Consider the following 19,824-nt stretch of genomic DNA (forward strand, 5'->3'; position numbering starts at 1 on the left):
ACCGAGTTAAGTGGGTCAGTAAAGTCGGACCTTCGCCATTAAGATCCAAGGGATTCAAGGTGGAAGTGGAGAAAACAAACACGGTGCCCAGACTCCGTCACCATGTCGACAGGGTCCGTCCAACTGCCATCTCCTTCATTCGAGATCCTCAATACCATTGAAACTGCGCTCCCACCGCCGTCTTCCTCGCCCGTTAGAAGAAGCTTAGATACTGGAAACGAACTTTCGTCCCTGGAGGACGGGTTCTACGCGTCCGATATCATGGAGGGGGACGCGCGGGGAGAACATCCCCTAACAAACTCGAGTACAACCGGTGTAGATGATGGAGCTTACTACACACAAGACGGAACAACAGCCGATGCGAAACGAGACGACCGATCTACACATGTTGTTGAGCAGCTGGATCTGGACGACTCGAATGCTTCCCTAAATCTACCTCCGCTACCCGATAATGATGACAACAGCCTTTTACTCCTGTCCAGCGATGACGGTGATCACGAGCGCATGGTCAATCAAACTTTAATGGAGGAGAAAGAAATGCGAAGAAAGTTGATGGACATGGAGTCAAGCTTCTTACCGGAACCCTCAACGATTCAAATTGTTCCAAGGAATCAGCACTCGAGTGCCGACGATACCTATCTGGTTGGAGTCGACGAGTGCGCCCCGGAATCCAACAAACCAGATCATGCTCAGTCGTCCTTCGTGGTACCGGATAGCTCAAGTTATGATATTACTTCTACCTATGATGGTGTTCCGATATCACAAACCCCCAGTTACAGGCCTGAGGCGGATATGAATGTGGACTCAGAGAGTACCCCTGCACCCTCCTCCGAGTGGCGGGAGAATAATGAGAAGGATTTAGAGGCGGTGCAGTCATCGCCCGCGGCACAAGCGGCAGCTAGGACCGTAAATCGGAATCAGTTTTCAGCATCTGAAGGCAGTCGCCAGATTAACCAATTTTATGAGGAGCCAACGGATAGGCCACCTGTATCCAATTCGAATCAATCCCAACAGCCAGCTCGTCGGGACTTTCGCACGGATTTGCGGAGCCTTTCGCCCTCGCAGGCGGGGCATCTCAGCGAAAATATCAACTATGAAGTGGAGGCCACCTCGCGCACAAGCAGCCGTAGAGGGAATAGACCGAAATATCTGACCAGCCGCCAGTCAATCCATCGCCTCTCTTATTCCTCGGTGACAAGCAACAATACAGAAATGACGAATAGTGATGCAACATTGGGTGCCGACTACGCGCTTCAGTCGGGAGGTGCAGTACCAGGTAACGCTGGTACTGTCCAACACGAGCAGCGTAACAACCTGGCTAGATCAGTGAGCCTAGGGAGTATGGCTTCCGGTATATCTGGGTATAGTGATGAAAATCTCCTCGATAAGAGAAATCCCAGTAGCACTACAGAAAGTGGCTTAGGTACCTTGAATGAGGAGGAAACGCCTTTGCAGTCACGCCCCGGATCATCCCAGCAAAAGCGCGGACGCAACCAAGAGGAGCCTCTGGCTGAAGATACTATCGGACTAATGACACCCAAAGCGAAGGCGCAGGATATCAGTTTTCCCACAGAAACGGCCATTGCAGAACGTGTCAAAGATGTCCAGGTACCAAGCACATTTGTGAAGCAATTTAGAGAAGACTATGCTGGCCGCGGATTATCACCGGACAAGCGTGCAGGTGCCACTCCAGCCTTTGCAAGGAGTGGCCGGTCCATGACCCTCAAAGAGCAAAGCAGCACAATCGACCGTCTCTCTAAAGAGAACTTTGACTTGAAGATGAGAATTCATTTTCTCAATGAGGCTTTGAATCGCCGCTCTGAGGAAGGAATAAAGGAGATGATTTCGGAGAATGTTGAGCTAAAGTCAGATAAACTGAAACTTCAGAAAGATAGCCAAACTCTAAAAAGAAAAATCCGTGATTTAGAGAAGCAACTTAAAGACCATCAGTCTGACAAGGAATCTATGGTGAATCACGACCCTGAAGGATCTGAAGACGATGGTCGTGAACCAGCACAGGAAGAAGAGATACTATTTCTACGGGAGAGAGTGGAGGTTTACGAGCTCGAAATTGAGAGACTAAGGTCTGAAAGTATTGCCAGGGAAAGCGAGAAGAGGAAACTAGCAGAAATTCTCAAATCACTTAATGATGGAAGGCCAATGGGTTCGGATGTAGGAGCAAGGGAAGAGAGGGTAAGTGCAGGTAACCCCAAGTTTCTGGTTGCCTTTGTGTTGAATTGAATGTTATAGGACATGTGGAAAGATATGCTCGAAGCAGAGACGGCTGCTCGAGAGCAAGCAGAGGAGGAGAACAAACGGCTACGAGACGATGCGCTACGCCTTAAGAGTGAAATGAGCTCAATAATAGTCTCCACAAGACCAGCGCAGCGTGACCGGGTAGAGTCCATGAATTCGTACTCTGCTGTCTCTGATAGAGAGTTGAATCGCAATACAAACCCCAGTAGCTCCTCTAGTTCAACTTTGGTAATGGAATTGGAGCTCTTGAAACAAGAGAATGCGGAGTTGAGGAAAGAAGTCAGTGCTCAAACCTCGATGCTTACATCTCGAAATCGAGAAAAAGAACGTCTCTACCAAGAGATCGAGGAGCTGAAGCTTGGCCAGCGGCGCGACGGTGGCCGCTCTATTGCTGGGGACAGCATCTTTGATCGGTCCGCATCTCGAGCTCACGGTAGACCATCCTCTCGAGCGAGTGACAGAACAGGTCCATACCCAGGCGATGACGCGGAACGAGAAGATCTGGAGGTTCGGAATGGACAGTTGCGTGATCAGGTTTCTGCGCTGAAACTTGATAATCAAGCTGTTCGGACGGAGCTGGAGGAGTATAAGCGAGAGTTGGAAGAGTACAAGAAAGAGTTGGAAACACTTGACAAAGCATACCAAGAACGTGGCAAAGAAGTTGAGGCTTTCGATAAGGCATATCAGGCTGACATGGATCAAGCGGAGGAAGAAATGCAAAAACTACAAGAAGATCTGCAAAACCTAGAGCAAGAACGTGACCGTGCACTATTGATGGCGGATGAACATAATGCGGCTTTCCAGGACTTGAGGGCTGAGGCCCAAGATGAGCTGGATGCCCTTGGCGAGGAGCTTGATCAGAAGACTGAAGAGTGCCAACGGTTAGGGGAGGAGTTGAAAATTCAAGATGAGAATCTCCGGGCGCTGCAGGCGGAGATGCGTTCAGCCAGCGAAGGCATCATTCGGCTTGAAGAAGACGCACAAAACAATATGCAGCGTTACAAAGCTGTCCAACAGGAACTCGAGGACTGTAATCGAGAGATGGAATCTCTTGAGAAAAGCCTCTTTGAAGCAAATACGAAGGTCCAGCGACTGACTGTTCAAATAGAATCGAGTCAGAACGAGATTGCATTCTTGCGAGAAGAGCAAGATGGTGATAAGATCAGAATCGGTGATCTGGAGTCCGAATTAAAGACATACAATATGAGCCTTCAAAGCGAAAAGGACAAGGCCAGAGAACTTGAGGAGCGCCTTACAGAAGAGCGGCATCAACGAGAGGTTGTAGGAAGCAAGGAGAAACAAGAAGTTCAGCGAATCGTCAACGAGTTGAATCGAGAAGCATCTGCTGCCAAGGAGGAGGCGCGGAAACTCAAGAAGAGTCTATCGGCTCAAGAAATCGAGACTAATACTTGGAGGGAGCGACTCATGGATTTGGAGAACAATCTTCGGGAGACTTTAGGTGATCTGACTGGTAGTCGCTCTAGCTTGATTTCCAAGATCATGGAACTTCAAAAGAATCTTGAATCGACTGCTTGGGAACTCGAAAGTACCCGCTCAAAACTAGACGAGACCGAGTCGCTATTACGAAATCGCGATGCGCTACTTGAGAGTCATGGGCTGGAGTCTCGGAAGTTAGCTGAGCTTCTCGAACGCGAGCGACATTCTCGTCGGGCCGATAAGCAATCGTTTGAGCAGGCGCTTAAATCTCACCACCAAGCATCTCGGACCATCACTCAAAACAATTCACGCATCACAGAGCTAGAAAATGCCCGCAGTCAGGATCGCAAGCGGTTTACTAATCTTGAGCAACAATTCAAGGATCAGCTAAATGAGCGGAACACAATGCTTCTTATGATCTGGAAACGTTTATCGGCGATGTGTGGACCGGACTGGGCCCACTCTAACAGCTTGATCAACGGCAACTTGCCAAGTCAAGAAGTCATAGGCAATATCCTGTTCTGGCCGGGCTTCAGCCGCAATCTTTTGCTTGCTGTGAAGACGCTGGAGAATGTGATCTCGGGCTTCAAGAATCGCATTAAGGGCGTTGAACGTGACCTTACCAAGCAATATCAGGCCGTCGAGCACACCTTGAGCTTACGGATCAAAAAGCTGGATCGCTTAGAAGAATCAATGATGAACATGCGTGCCCAACAACATAGGCTGGGTCAATCTGGCCTGTCGCCAGAGATTGCCAAGCTTCGAGGGGAGAATCGGTTGTTGAAAGCTGAGCTGAATCTGCTACAATCTCACTCGCGCAGCCGCGGGCCTGCCGGGATGGGGTCGAGCTCTCCACGCATGGAATCCGGGGCAGACGTAGATCCAGCTTCCTTGGTTCGTCATAATTCCATGGTTGAAAAGCCCGCCATCCCCCATAATTCTCGGGGTTTGACGCGGAGCTCAACCAGCGGTATACCTCAACCATCCCATGTCTCTTCAACCACGACACTTGCCGACGGTGCTGGGACCATGGTGCATAGTTCCCGCACAAGACGCGCGGTAGGCGACCAAGGGAATAGTGAGAAATGGATTCAGCGGTTGCACGAACTGGAGAAAAGACTGAAGCAAGAAAGGGAAGCACGCCTACTAGATCGTAACGGGGCTCGCAAGCGACTTGAAGAGCGAGATGCTGAAAACCAAAGGCTTCGAGCCCAACTAGAGAGGGAGCGTGTGCGCAAAGACATGTCAACGGATTATTCTGTTGATGACAGCGCTGATCAGGCTCGAGGGCAAAATCTAAGGATAATTCAAGGGACTGATCATGGCTCCGGTGACGGATACGTTAATCACAGAGATGATGACCCGAGCTCGAGTGATGGAGAAGGGATATGTGTTGATATTGAGGTTTAGGGAAGTCCCCTTTTGGCCCCCTACTAAATCTTTCTCCCTTCATTCTAAGCTATATTTTTTCATTCTTTATCTTTCTTCTTTTTCTTGTTCATTTCTCTCGCCCGTTCTTGTTGGAACCCATGCCTGTCCTGTTCTCAAGCTTGTTTTGCACCCCCTTGCGACTTTTTTGTTTTACCCTGAGCAGGCCAAGCCAGTTCACTTCATGTTTACCCAGGTCATCTGTGTTCATTCTTGCATACACTATATACCCATCGCTTTCGGCTCTCAATTTGTTTTTTAACCTCTAATGCCCTAACCGATTCATGTTGCCCGCCACAGATGTTTCTATTTGCATCGGAATTATTCACTACTCGGTGGGGTAATACACGGAGTTAGGTTATAAAGTGCCCTTCGTACTTAGTTTGGAGGATTGATAAGGTATACGCCATAGTCAGGCGGTATGAAGTTAGACCAGAAGTACTTCTAGTGTAATAATACGCCACATGGCCACTATGCCAATATGAGTGGAATCCAACCCACTCAACGATCGTTATGCTTTGCATTGTAGGGGGTGGTGATAGGTACACAAGCATCGTGTCCGTGTGTATGGGGTATATTGTATCACATGGAAGGCTAGACCAACCACCAGTGTTGGCTTTTGGCCGAGTGGGGACGTACGGACAAAGTACAAAAATACATGGTTTTATCTATTCACATCTACACATGGCGTCGTCAACCAGCTATTTCCTTATCGCGTGCCCAAACCTCAATCGCCGAGTGTTCACCGCAGCGAAACCTTGAGAGAGAAGTCCACAATTCCGACACCCTGGTGAATCGAGCTAGTGGAAATAATGTCGACGTCCGAGCAGGCATACGAAGCAGCGTTGGACTCGTTCAACCCACCACTTACTTCAATGAGGAAGGATTGCTTCTTGCCAGCCCAATCTTGCTTAAGTTGCTTAGCTGCTTCGCGAACACCATCCGGAGTGAAATTATCCAACATGATCACATCCGCCCCAGCCTCAATAGCCGCATTTGCCTCCTCGACACTTCGGCATTCAACCTCTACCTTGGTCGCAAAGCCTCCAGCCACCTTAGCTGCATGAACCGCCCGAGGTATAGCAGCCGCGACAGACTCGGTCGAGGCAGGACCCACCCCATCCTTAGCCGCACAGTTATTTGCACAAGCCCAGACGTGGTTATCCTTTAGCATTGTCATCGAACTGAGGTCATGGCGGTGTGGATCAGCGCCTCCAACAAGGATTCCATACTTTTCAACCACGCGGAATCCAGGCGTGGTTTTACGGGTGCCAGCAAGTGTTCCGCGCCATCCGTGGGTACGGAGAGCAGCTACTAGCGAGGCACTTTTTGTTGCGATACCGGAACACCGGGCGAGGATATTGAGGGCGACACGTTCTCCGAGGAGGATCTTGCGGATGGGCCCGCGCACGGTGGCGCAATGTTTGATGGGTTCAATGGGCTCGCCTTCTCGGACGTGCCATTCCACGCTTTTCTATCATTTAGATACTGATCGCATAGCACAGGCTAGGTCCTGCGTCGTGTAGAATCGACTCACGTGCATCCTAACTGGGCGAAAACTTCTTCGACGAAGGGGACACCTGCAACGACTCCCTATGGACACGGGGATGGATTAGCACTCAATGATAGGGATTTCGCGAGATACATATCCCTCATGCATCTATGGAATGCGAGAGTTACCTTAGCTTTCCCCAACAACCTTGCTTCGCCGTCTGACTCCCCAACGACGAAACCGCCATAGTCAAAACTGGGACAGTCCTCTTCGAGCCAGGAGGTAATCAGGCGTTTGTAGCTGCTGGGTAGCAAGTGACGGAAGTCCCCATAGGCAGAAGCCATTGTTTTGTGTGCGTCTTCCTGAAAAGCGGATGTTTATTGAGATAGGCTATGGATCTCTAACGCAGGATGGGAATCCGATCAAGCATAAGGCGGAAGTTGGATATCGAACCCCACGCGGGGCAGGCCATCGGGACGTTCCGGATCGGTCACGTGGTGCGGGAGCCCTTGAAGTCATTCTTGTGCAGAAATGGTCAGCCCACCACCCCCCCGGGCCTCGGACCACCGGCGCCGATTTTCCGAAGCACGTACTAACGCTTTTTAAATACCTTATCCCACTGGTTAAATAAAATAGATTTCTCTGTTTTGTAAATATTCTGTAAGTTTTTATTAAACCAGTTTAAATTAAAATTTAAGAATATATAATCTACTGATAGTAATATTTTATAGAGAACTAGTTTAAATATATATAATTTACTGACAGTAATAGTAGTAATAGTAAAGATTAACTTATATCTGTAACAAAATGTACTAAGCTCAACCAACCGGCGGTGGGGTGAGGTCACATGACTGTCGGAAAATCGGCGCCGGTGGTCCGAGGTCCGGGGGGTTTGGTGGGCTGACCTGTAGTTCACCTTGTTGTGTGTCTATGCATCATGGATGAATGTACATACGGAGTACATCCAAGCCTATTAAGGTATGGTCGAAAGCGGATTAGGTATGTTCCGTATATATCAGTCTACCAGCTCGCAGGGCGAAGGTTGAAGTCCAGGAATAGGTTGTCTTCAGCCATAGGTCCCTTCGCGCTACTTACCCTCTGAGTGCAAGGAGCCCCGTAAGACTATCTATCAATCTCAACAGTCACTACCAAGAAACAATATTTTTCTTTCAATTCTATATTCATTTTGTATGTACCGTACAAATACAGTCCGTGATGATGGGGCATCGGTAAGAAAGTCAGTTGCGAAGTTACGAAGGCATATGACGCCCAGACACCTACTAGCATCAGTTCTTCTAGGATTATTTCGTATAATATACGAAGGAGGCTCCCTCCAAGAGCACCGCCATCTTTAACGAGACTGCATATCTCACAGGCTGTTTCATCTGGCAATGCTAAGAGCTATGTGGGGTCGCACTGCCCCCATCTGTAGGCAACAGGAATACTACTTGATCGAGGGGCACTGATCTTCTGGCGAGATGATTGCTCCATTTTCATTTGCATGGAGATAGGTATTGCACAGTGCGCATAGCATGGTGGTGAATGAAGGATTGAGTTTAATCATGCTAATGTGTATTTCGTTCCATCTCCATACATACTGTACATGCATAACTTGTATAAATGCAATCTGAACAGAGTGCGGGGTAATAAACAACAACGCTAATATGCATGGATTCTATAACATAAATCAGCCACAATGCTCCCAGAGCTACTAGTACTCCAAGTCCGTCCTCCAGAAAAGATCAACTGCGCCCCGACCTTGTGACCAAACTTCAAAGCGATTAGCATCTCCTTTACTCTATTTGTGGTTGCATCTGCTTCGTACTCGTCTCCGGCTTGGCGTCTCGGACAAGGGAAGGAATTTTAAGCCAAAGGACCTCCTTCTAGGTAGCCGGAGTTACGGATATACCGAAAGTTGATCTTAGAGCATACTAGTACCTTACCAAAATCCGACCTTTTGCGAAAATCCCCGAGCGATACGTGCTGATTTAGGAGAACCTTATACTGTACGGTATACTACACCTGAAAACCATCCCTTATTGGAAGTCATCGCTGCCAAGCTCCGTCGGTAAGTTTTTGTTGTCCGTTCCGAGTCCGAAGCTCGAGCAAACGTATCGTTACACGGTCAAAAACGGCATCCCCCAGATCCGTGGCTGGTACTGTGTACAGAGTTACTCTGTACTGTGCTTGGTAATACCGATGGTTTCACATGATTGATGTATGTATATATGTACTGTATGTACATACAATACTGCCAGTTATAATCTGAACTATTGTTTCTATCAAGCGCACCATAGCCTATAAAGTTCAGGAATTGCTCCATTCCCTAACGAACTACTATGAGATGATCAACAAACATAGCAGGCATACTCAGGGGCGCTAGAAACAATAGCTTGATTCCAGAAACTCTTGGCAGTCGAGCAATTGGAAGGATGAGCGATTTTCCCTACTGCAGAAATAAACCATTAGGACGTTCTCGCGCAAATACAACATGGCGAGTGATACGCTGCACCGCTGACAAATTTTTGACATCAAGGGAAAACGAATCAAGAGAAAAAAAAAATTTAAAAAAAATAAAATAAAATAAAAATGAATTTTCTGTTCCCAGCCCATTGGTGGAGCATTCTCTTGATTCAAGGCCGAGGCTTCTTCCACTGGTATTCCATATACGTATCTATTTACTGTGGAGCGTACGACTGCTGGGAGCTTGATGATAAATGCATCGGAGACATTTATGGGTGATAAGGGTAATCGGCACATCATGTGACAATCGAATGATTTTACAAACGCCGAAGAGGCGGAAAATCTCCTTCAATCGGTCCCACATCGGTGGCATGACATTCTTCTAGAACTGGCAATTCATTGCGGGTCTTTCCAAGTCTTATACACGATCTTGCTTCCGTACTTGTCGCCCTTCTTCAAGACAACCATATGCCGCCAATCCGGTTCGTTGATCGCATTGACAAAACGACTGGGTTCGATGCAGAAGCCGGAGAACGGGCCTCGACTCGGGTTGCCGTCAACCGCAGCTACATTGGTTCCTTGGCCGGTATAAAATTGAAACGCAGGCTCAGTGCTGTGTACCTGTAAGTTGATACGCGACTCTGGGTGGTGGAACTCTGCGAGCAGCTGGAGCGGTCTCTCACGCGTGTCCAACGGGATCCTAGCGACATCTCGATCCATAACAAAGACATCATCAAAAGCCTCCTTTTTCGGCCCGATCGTGAATGGCTCAGTGACTTTACTAGGATGTACGTCGATCCTGCCAAACGGGATGCCGGTATTATCGAGCGGCAGATAGTGTTGAGTCAAGAGCTTAGCCAAGGTGCCATCAACGGTTTCGCCGCCTGTGAGGTTGAAGTAACTATAGGAATATAGCTCGTTAGCAAAATGCTCCATCGTTTCTTTAGTCAACTACATTTCACGTCTGTCCCAAGTCCCCATCTGGTACATACCTATGGTTGGTCACGTTGACAATCGTCTCGTTACACTCATCACCCACCAATTCAACCTCATACTCGATCGAAAGCACTGAACGATTGTCCTCTTTGCCTGCCGTATAAAAGACTTTAATTTCTACCGTGCCGGGGTATCCTCCGTCAAGATGGGGACTCGTATAGGTATAAAGTAAGGTGTCTTTCCCGTTTCGCTGCAGTAAAGTAGGGCCCTCAAAGTCCCGCCTGCCCCATCCACGGCTACCTCCATGCAACGCGTTAGGGTCATTGTTCTTCTCAAGTTCATATTCCTGGTTGTTGAGACTTTGGATCTTGGCATCCTTGATTCTGTTGGCTACGCGACCAATGGTCGCGCCAAACCAAGGGGTGTTATATTTCTCGTAGAGTTCCTTCCTAGTAAATCCCAGGACGATGTTTTGACCATCCACGTTGAGCTCTTGGATGATTGCGCCCAAGGATGTGAATTTAACTGGTGATTGATCGGCCATTTTTGGTGTATCAGTTGTCCTAATGGTACCTATTGAAGACACCTTGTACCCGTTTGGAGTTAGTAGCAAATTGCGTGAGTTGATGGGCGCAACTGAACAGGACGGGGAGATTAATATAAACGAGGGGCACTACTCCGTACCCCGCAGAAAAGGGCCTTTAGGCTAATATCAGAAGCCCCTTTACGACGCCATAATCACCCGAGATGGATGGATGCACTGTGATATATTAACCGAGAAGGAATAATCCACCAATACCCATTTACTTCAATTGACCTGTTCAACATAGCAATTGGTACCGTTTCAGTGGATTGTAGTGTGGCCCTCGTGTGCCTACCAAAAGTATCCCTCTCCTGACAACATCAATGGAGAATCCATCCTGTTGAGGTGGAGTTTTGAGGTAAGCTGTATTGTTTTAGGCCTTTAGATGAAAGCGCACTTTGAGGCTCTGCCCTGCAGGTTTAAATAAACTCAATAGAGTACTCCACGATCTACTTGCCGTATCTAAGCGAATGGTTGATGAGGTAGAATGGGGGTGGATGAGTAGTGTGGGTTGGAAAGCGAACAGGGGGCATATTCGTACGGATGTATAGTACGTCCATACTGAGCACATACATGTTGAACCGCTCAATTAATTTCCTATGTTAGTGATAAGGGCGATACATGCCTACCTGCCACATCGGTTCGCAAATGGTGCCGTGTCTAGACCACGATGAAGAGACCACAAGAGTCAGTACTCAAGAACATGGAATATCTCAAAGGTGTAATATTTAGTAACATCGTTCACGAAGTATGTTATGTTACAGATTTCAAGAGTTTGAATTGTGTAATTAGCGCTCAGGACCTAAATGATTAATTCTCCTTTCTCCCTTCTCCCCTATTTTGTATGATCCTGGAGCATTGGCAAAAGTATCCGTTATCCTAGAATGCCCGCTATGGAGTTCATGGACTAAGCCCCTACCCTATAGTTAGTACTGTTAATTACCTTTGCGCCCGTAACAATTCGAGTGAATCGATCCAGCGTCTCGGAACGTCGATATACCGATTGACCGGAAATATCGGTGCCCGCGGGCGCGGACGTACCGATGCCGAGTCCTTGGGTTTTGTGTCAGGGAGAAGATTCCGTCTCCTGGCACGGAGTAGTTCTTCACCATCTTCCTTACCCAATGTTTCGGGTATATACTACTAGTATATACGATACTGTGCCTAGCTGCCTGGCATAATTAAGTCACCCGATCTAAATGTCCCCGTCGTTTGTGGAGAAAACTGGTCTCACGAATATCAACCTAGAGGATTTCCAAGATCACCAACCTTGGGTAATAGTGCCGTAGGTACTGTATGTACATCATACATACATACTCTGTATATTTGTGATATCCAATGCCGCAATGAGATTTGCGCCCTATGAAATTTCACCACTGATTCAGTCACCGAGACCCCATCATTTCGCGTTTACATAGGGATTTATCATCGTATTGGATGTCGAATCACTGAGCTGGCAGAAGCTTCGGTTTCTTAGCCCGGTGATTGGCTGCTTACAAAAGGATCCGGAGTGAAGAGTCAACCTGTAAGCCACCGAAAACGAACTTTGTACTCATTTCAAAGCGGGCAGCAACGCTTATTAATCGGCCGTATATTCATCATCTCAAAGATGACACTAGCATTACTCTATCGTGACGCCCCATCCTGCGCAGGGGATTGGATTAGCGATGTCAACCTTATCTGAGTCGGTCTCGAGGATACATGATAATTATTACAGAACGGACGAGACAAGAAAGGAACCTGAAAAAAAAAGAGAGGAAAAACCTTAAGCAGCGGCCAGAATCAATTCCACCGCAATACGGAGGGAACAGCAAGGTTTAGCCCGGCTCATATGAGGCAGCGATTCGGAAAGTTCGAAAATACTCCGTATGTACTAAAAGAGGGCGAAAAAAGATGATTTTTTTTTTTAAAAAAAAAAAATAAAAAAAATTATATATATATTAATAATAAGAATAAATTGTGCAGGGTGGAGATAAGGTAGCGCTTGTCAGCAATCGGCTCGGTCGTTCGGATTTTGACAGTTACGGAATTATCTCAAAAGCAGAATTATTATTATTCTTATTCCAATTTTTTTTTTTGTTTTTTTCCTTCCACAAGCTCGGCTGGCCTGGACCGGCACTGTGCCAGAGGGATCCACGAGTGGGGCTTTGACCTTCTAATTCTTGAACAATCCAACCACCCTTCGAACGTCGTAGTACTACTGGAAGAAGTAACAGTAAAGCGAAATACGATACACTCTCTGGTTGCTCTGTGAACATTAGAGGCTTTCATGGTTTTTTCCCCTTGGCCCTAATCCTTAACACGAGACTGGGTCAGCGATAGTACCACCGTCTTGAAAACTTCCTGTACTATCATTCAACTCCAGGAGCCGTTTCGATCGAGGTACATACCAGAAGCCCTGGGCGTCATCAAATACCTATGTCCAGGCGGGGCGGAGATAAGAATCGGAGATGAATCATCGACGTCCCTCCGTCGCCGATTAGTCATCCACTCTCGACGTCACTCCACCTGTTCCTGGCCTGTATGAGATAGTCGACCCAATTCTAGATATACGGAGTATGTGAAGATAATCCGACAATTATATTAGCCGAACTGCACGGTTCACGGTTCTATATCTTGATATGTAAGACATCCTAGACGGGACGCCGGAATAGTCGACCATTCACAAGACTAAAGTGGTAACCAGCCCTCGATACAGACATGAAGAAAGAATAATAATAATAAAAATGGGAAGAATAATCTTCTCCGTAGCTCCATAAACCCAGCTAATGTTTTGCCTACCAACTCCAGAGCACCAAAGGGGTGTTTTGTGTCAAATCGCATTCGAGTGTCGTCGCATTCACGATGTGACACTACTAGCCCCGAAATAAATAAACAAGACTGTACAGTGAGATGGACCCTTCAAACCCTATCATAAAGAGACCCACCGCCCAGAAAAATTATCAGTTAAGAAACCACGACATTAGTAAATCGAAGAAAAACATGTGTAATGTACATGCGTCACGTCATAGGCGTATGCAAGTAGCGTCGAGGCAGAAGAAAGCCATGCTTCGCTAGCATGTTACTCTCCGTCGATATGTGCGGCTCAGCTAGACGTTATTTCCGGTGGATTCGCATTCAAGAACTGACTAATATCTTCGTAGTCATTCTTTGCATCCATATACGATATGCAATTCATAGGAATTTGGCGATTGAACATTGGAGAAGAGACCGGGTCATCGAATGACAGGTTATTGTAATCGGCAGTCGCCATAAGGTCCATGTCGTCGAAACCACCTAGGCTGTTCGGCCATTGTTGCGGATCTTGTAATGCGAGAGGGTTGACCACGTCCCCGTGCATAGCCATCGGCGGAATGAAGCTAGGTGTATTTGGCACAATTTGAGGCTCCGTCTTGATTGTAGGTCCTTGCCGCAAAGGAGGGCTGAAAGCAGGTGGAGTAAGTGGTTGTCGTGTAAAAGCGTCTGAAAAACGGGTGGGAAGAATGGGTGATTGTGCACTTTCTGAACTGCCGTCTGACGAGTCCTGGCGCTGCATATGCCCTGCGTTCTGCTTCCATAGTTCTTGCTGCATAGAGTCGGTGTTTTCCTCAAAACGCTCGCCCTTGCTCTGGTCCAAAGCGCCCAATCGGGTGAGCAGGTCGTGAGTGAGAGGGTGGCCGTTGGCTTCGCATTTCAACGGTTCCCCAGGCCACCCTTCGCCTTCGCTGGTGCGTCGATATAGTTCTTGAAGCCCATAGACTAGCCATGCTTGTTGTTGCTCGAGCATCTCAACATATCTACACCCGAGTAGGATATGGTTAGCGATCAAGTCCTGCGGAGAAACCACACGTAAAATTATCAATGCCAGGTGCAAGCTCACCCCTTAGGGTACACTTTATCGTGAGCCTTCTTCCTCTCGCCAAAGACACAAATGGCATTATCTGTCCTACAGCGACCACATGGGTTGCCTCCATCACACTGCACCGGTCAGTGCATCAGAGCGTGCTGATGCTTGGGCCTCGAACTTGCTTACCTTAGATTTCTTCAGCCTGCACCGATCGCATGCCTTACATACCCTCTTGCGAACATTGCTGTCCGAATGAGAGTTGTCTGATGTAGGTGATGATTGGCGTGCTGTCATTGTGTAGTATAGCTGTATAGATATGGGCGGAGGACGGAAAGTACAAAGTAGAAGACCAAGAGGAGGGCTAGAGGGATGGAGACGATAAGAATAAGAATAACAATAGCAATAATAATAAAATAAAAAAGGGTAATTGTAAGCAAAAGAAGAAAAAGTATAATCTTATGACTACTGGAAATTAGAAGTCGGGTTTGTACGTGAGATTCTTCCAGTTATTCTTCATTCGCGTTCTGGGGTGTTGCAATAGTAGTAGTCGAGGGATCGACAATGCGTTAAGGTTGGTCGATGATATAACGATGTCGGGGAGAAGGAGGCAGAAGGTTTGCAAAGGCCAACGGGTGGACAAAATCAAGGACCAATGCGAGGCGTCAGTAGCATGGGAAGACGAGGTAATGAGTAATGGCCAGAATGGTTGCAACCGAGAAGTGGAACGGCGAAGGTTGCAATGACTATGGGGGAGGTATGTGAGAGTTATATGGTAGCCGCTGATATAAGACTGTCCAGAAACCGAAGGAAGTATGGGTTCTGGAGGGTTTGAACTTGCTTTTAACTAATCTGTAGTCCGGAGTAGATTGATGGATGATGATGGCTATGAGCGATGGGTAATATTACTGGGTGATTACTCAGGTTTTCTATTTATGATTTTTTTGATTTATTTATTTTTTTTTTTTAAAAAAAAAAATTAATTCCTTATTTACTTGTAATGGATCTAGTTCTTACTTCGAATTAATATTATTAAAGCCTGACGAAGGAACGTATGTACTCCGTCTTATTGACGCACTCCAGGCAGAGCAAAGTATGGGATGGGTAGGCGATCATTGGTCTCGTCCTAGTTCAGTAGTAGGTTATGCGGTGGAGCTTTGTAATTTACAGTACAGTCCATACCTAGCCTCCCACGGTTTCTTTTGGTCAAACAGCAAATAAACTGTTCATTTATACGAGCTGGATTATATATTGGGATATTTCAACTACAGTAGCTTTTTGAACAACAGCATATTTCCAAGAGGAAGAGTAACATCTTTGAACAGGTTGAGAAACATATCTTTCTGTATTGTAAATATTGAGTGATATCTAATACATTACCAGCTGTACTGTCAGTACCTAGTATCTTACTGTACATAGCAACAGTTGACTAAACCGGATACGATTTACCTTACCTTCGGAGCGCGGAAGTGCGGGTAAAGCGGGAGGTCTTGTACTCGGGGTCGGAGGCCTTGGCTCGGACCTCGGAGGTGCCATCTTCCCTAGCTCATGTTTTGAATTTCCTAAATAAGCAATAACCCTCAAGTGTTGATTACATCAACATAGAAAAAAAAATTCTTTTTTCTTCTTTTTATCCTCTTCTGCTCCAAATATGCCAAGGTTCAGTTCTTGTAAGTTCGGACTGTATTCTTAACCAGACTCCGTATATCCGAGTAGCATTTAGATCTCCATTCTCCGTCGGGTTTCGATAGTAGTGTTGTCTGTAGCAGACTTTAATTGTTAGAACCTGTTGGAGCAGGTTAGGGTCCTCAGGGATTGGTGACATTCTGACGATTGTCTTCCAGATTTTACACCTCTTGATTTCATGGGATACACCCCCCACACGGAGACATATCGGTATCCTTACAATACCATACATAAACCCTTCGAGAATACTGTACTCTGTACTACTGGTACTATGACCTCCGCCCTTTGCATTAAGCGGCATTACGGCACAACAGGAGAAGTTTCTCTTTGATTACTGTTTCCACCTTCTCTCGGCAAACGCATGCCGAATAGTTCAAACCGGAGGATTTGGTCATTTTTGTCTTAGAGTGTACGGAGTACATTTGGAACCCATGCATCGAATGTTCTCCCTCCGGCCATTTAGTGCCCGTCTATGATCACGAGCCCAACCCTGGAAACTCGGATGATTCTCCTAAAAGCTTAACAGAAGACGGGCCCCCAAACGATCATTGCCACTTGTCGCACACTGCATAGATAGCTCCATCGGGAGAAATAGTTGGTCTAGCACAGATCACCTAAGGTTGAATGAGGTATTTTCCACTTCTGTTTGATTTCAGCTTTTTTTTTCTTTGTTTTTTTTAAAAAAAATAAAAATAATAATAATAATAATATTTAAACCAAATCAAATTAAAAATCAAACAAATTGTATCATTATTTAATATCGTGATTTTTCCTCTCTTTCTTTTAATTTTTTTAACCCCATTCATTAACTAGCGATCCCACTATGCTATCCACCTAGATCATGTATAGAAAGAACATGCTAACGGATCGTGGTGCCGTATCTCTATTTACTAGTTGTTCCACTAATAGTCAATGACGTTAGTACACGATGTGAGAACCCATGAACACAGAAATTTAGAGATGATGATTCGCAGACTCACCCTTTCCCTTTGGGTTGGGTCCATGTCATCTTGACCAAAGTGTGAAAGGCGCTGGTGACAACTAGACCGAAAAAAGAAAAGCAAAAAGAGAGGAATTAATAAACCACAAAAATAAAAAATAAAAATGAACGGGGGGAGATTTTACCACATTCAAGATAGTTAGATAATAATGTCTGTATCACGTTATGTCAATCGCCGTTTTCAATCGCCGTTTTCTCGGCGATCGGCCTCGAAAAATCTCAGATTTGACTTCATCCTTGCGCCATTGTTTTGATCCTATCAAAGATAGACTTTGGCCTTACGGTCAATGACCCAAGGACTTTTAGAATAAGACACCTGATTCGTTGGGTCATGTTGTATTGAGCCCAAGTTCACAGGTTTACCTTGGCTCGAGACAGTCAAAGGTCTATACAGTGAATCTTAATGGAGCAATCTACATTGGCCCTGTAACGATGGCATGTTGGGCGTCATTTGGCGGTCTTCAAGTGGCCCACCACTTAACCGAATGGCTCCTCCTGTCGCTCATCAGAATATGTTCTGGCTGGCTGGATTCACCTGAGATGTATGTTAACTAACGAGTGTGTTAGGGTTGTGCAAAGGTGGTATTGTTCCTTGGTTTTCTGTATGCCAAGTTGAAAGCTCGCATGACCCCAGCGTGCGCCATTCCTAAACATTGCTCCCCACTTCCGTTTTAATCTTTCGCCTCAATATCTTGTTACCCTTGGCTCCAAGAAGCTTCAGCTAGGTAGAGGAATGGAATAACGAGGTATAGAAGGAAAGAAAAGGGAGAAGAAGAAAAAATTATAATATACATTTTGAAAGCTGTACAGAACTGTGCCAGAAGCAGTAAACTAACAATGTGGCAAGCTGACGAAGATGAAGGGGTATATGACGATAGAAGAACATGTGCAAAGAAAGTACACCCACAATAATAATAATAAGGAGCGAAAAGGAGGATAGGCTCGTGTACTAGCGCATTCTGTGAGTTCACCAGCAACTCAAACGCCTCCACAGGCGCGGCGTGGCCGATTTTGATGATGCCTCGTGTCCCGATACCAAGTCCCTGTTCCCATTTGTTTGTTGCTGGCCCTGACTTGATCGTTCCTTTCCACGGGATATTCCACAGCAGAAAGATCGAAGACGTGAGCCTTCCTCGTTAGATGACTTCAAAGCAGAGCTTTTATTTTGACCAGCAGCGGCGGAACTTTTCGTAGGTGAAGACGCTGAAGTTTGTGGTAAATGGGTGGCTTGTATGTCTTTCTGGTAATGCTGTTGACGGGCCTCCACCACACGACGCACTAAAACTATAAGAATATTAGGCCCTACACAGAAATACTTTGGGAAGGGATGAAGTGTACGGGCAAATGTTTCCTCGATATTCACCATCTCTCTTGCACTTGTTTCCATGAAACTACAGCCATGTTTCCGAGCATATTCCAGACCTTCTTTGGCACCGACAACCCGTCCTTCTTTAAGGTCGCACTTGTTTCCTGCGATAATCTTGACAGGGGGAGGCATTCCCACTTCTAAGCCCTGTGCGCTGTCTCCTAATTCCTTCAGCAAGCGCTGGTTGTCTTCTAACCGTTGTTCAGCCTCGATATCGATCATCTCCATAAAATAATCCAGCGCGCTTAAACTAGAAGCATTGGTGATATCGTAGACGAGAAGGAAAGCGTCTGATTTTAGGTTAGATGCCGCCCATAGTCCGCGATATTCTTCTTGACCAGCGGTATCGGTAATCGCTAAGAAGTAGGGAACACCATCGACCGTCCGTGTCACCGAATATGAGTCTTCTACAGTTTCCAACAAACAATTTCGATGTTAGAAGGGCCATGTTGTCGAATCAAGGATAGGCGGATAAGGGTGGTGGATTACCGATAGTAGGATCGTACCTAGACATGTTTGCACGAGGTCAGTCCGGTTGATCAAGGCACTCATTTGTTGTACTAAACTGTCCGATGTAGGAAGGCTGGTCAAGCAGAGACTTACTCGTGAGTCCATTGGCTGCGTACTAATCGAAGAGTGATGGACGACTTTCCTATGTAGCGTACTAGATCAGTCTAGGCTTCATGGCGCAAGACGACAAACAATATCCAACGTATTCCGGTTGTGAGCATGTGGCGGATCTCAATCTCCGGTGCGGAGAGTTTCAGAAGGCAAGAAAAAGGAAGTGTCATATATTGCACAACATACCACATCCGCCATCTCCACATATAGTGATGGTGATTTTGTTTGGCGCGTCCGCCATCTCTCGGGTTGCGACAGTGGGTCAATCTGCGTGGCGAGCGGTATTGGCCAAGAGTAGGTGTAAAACAATAAGCCCAATCGGTCGAGGAATTGAGATATTGGGGAAGACGAGTTGTGCTGATAAAGGTGTGAGACAGGGTTAATGAAAGATTCGTCGATGTTGATTCTCGGTCAGGAGAGGGGCATTGGGAGTAAAAGAAAGAAAAGAAAAAGCGAGAGAGAAAGGGGGGAGCAAATGAGCTGTGTCGATCCAACTGAATGGGCCCAAGATAAGCGGTTGAACTAATTCTAAACGAATGACAACATCATTAATGATGAACTTGGAGAATATGATGTACACACTAAAAGTAAGAGACGAAGAAAGGAATAGTAATCGGGTGTAAGTGCACGATGTTTCAAGGGGCAAGAGTTAAGGTGGACTATAGTTTATTAATAAAGTTTGATATCAATGCAATGCCGGTATAGTACACGTTATTTAGTGGAATTAGGTTCA

At 46.4% G+C, this 19,824-nt stretch overlaps 5 protein-coding genes across 5 annotated transcripts; 1 reads left to right on the forward strand and 4 right to left on the reverse strand.

Annotated features, from left to right (window-relative positions):
- Nucleotides 1-102: 102 nt before the first annotated feature.
- Nucleotides 103-5,103, forward strand: ABOM_005190 (putative anucleate primary sterigmata (ApsB); the record flags this gene model as incomplete). The annotated part of the gene is made up of 2 exons (XM_022532319.1): nucleotides 103-2,193; nucleotides 2,251-5,103. 2 exons carry the CDS (start codon nucleotides 103-105, stop codon nucleotides 5,101-5,103), a joined length of 4,944 nt encoding a protein of 1,647 aa, XP_022389732.1.
- A 760-nt stretch (nucleotides 5,104-5,863) lies between these two features.
- ABOM_005191 (nicotinate-nucleotide diphosphorylase (carboxylating)) lies at nucleotides 5,864-6,957 on the reverse strand (the record flags this gene model as incomplete). Its single annotated transcript, XM_022532320.1, has 3 exons — nucleotides 5,864-6,590; nucleotides 6,659-6,714; nucleotides 6,802-6,957. The coding sequence occupies 3 exons, from the start codon at nucleotides 6,955-6,957 to the stop codon at nucleotides 5,864-5,866; spliced, it is 939 nt and encodes a 312-aa protein (XP_022389733.1).
- A 2,515-nt stretch (nucleotides 6,958-9,472) lies between these two features.
- On the reverse strand, nucleotides 9,473-10,556 carry ABOM_005192 (aldose epimerase family protein; the record flags this gene model as incomplete). The annotated part of the gene is made up of 2 exons (XM_022532321.1): nucleotides 9,473-9,977; nucleotides 10,069-10,556. 2 exons carry the CDS (start codon nucleotides 10,554-10,556, stop codon nucleotides 9,473-9,475), a joined length of 993 nt encoding a protein of 330 aa, XP_022389730.1.
- A 3,124-nt stretch (nucleotides 10,557-13,680) lies between these two features.
- On the reverse strand, nucleotides 13,681-14,715 carry ABOM_005193 (Zn(II)2Cys6 transcription factor domain-containing protein; the record flags this gene model as incomplete). Its single annotated transcript, XM_022532322.1, has 3 exons — nucleotides 13,681-14,371; nucleotides 14,455-14,552; nucleotides 14,608-14,715. The coding sequence occupies 3 exons, from the start codon at nucleotides 14,713-14,715 to the stop codon at nucleotides 13,681-13,683; spliced, it is 897 nt and encodes a 298-aa protein (XP_022389731.1).
- A 3,356-nt stretch (nucleotides 14,716-18,071) lies between these two features.
- On the reverse strand, nucleotides 18,072-18,984 carry ABOM_005194 (putative RAS small monomeric GTPase; the record flags this gene model as incomplete). The annotated part of the gene is made up of 2 exons (XM_022532323.1): nucleotides 18,072-18,877; nucleotides 18,960-18,984. The coding sequence occupies 2 exons, from the start codon at nucleotides 18,982-18,984 to the stop codon at nucleotides 18,072-18,074; spliced, it is 831 nt and encodes a 276-aa protein (XP_022389728.1).
- Between the last annotated feature and the right edge of the window lie 840 nt (nucleotides 18,985-19,824).

This window comes from Aspergillus bombycis (assembly GCF_001792695.1).
Source record: "Aspergillus bombycis strain NRRL26010 chromosome Unknown contig00036, whole genome shotgun sequence".
Taxonomy (NCBI): domain Eukaryota; kingdom Fungi; phylum Ascomycota; class Eurotiomycetes; order Eurotiales; family Aspergillaceae; genus Aspergillus; species Aspergillus bombycis.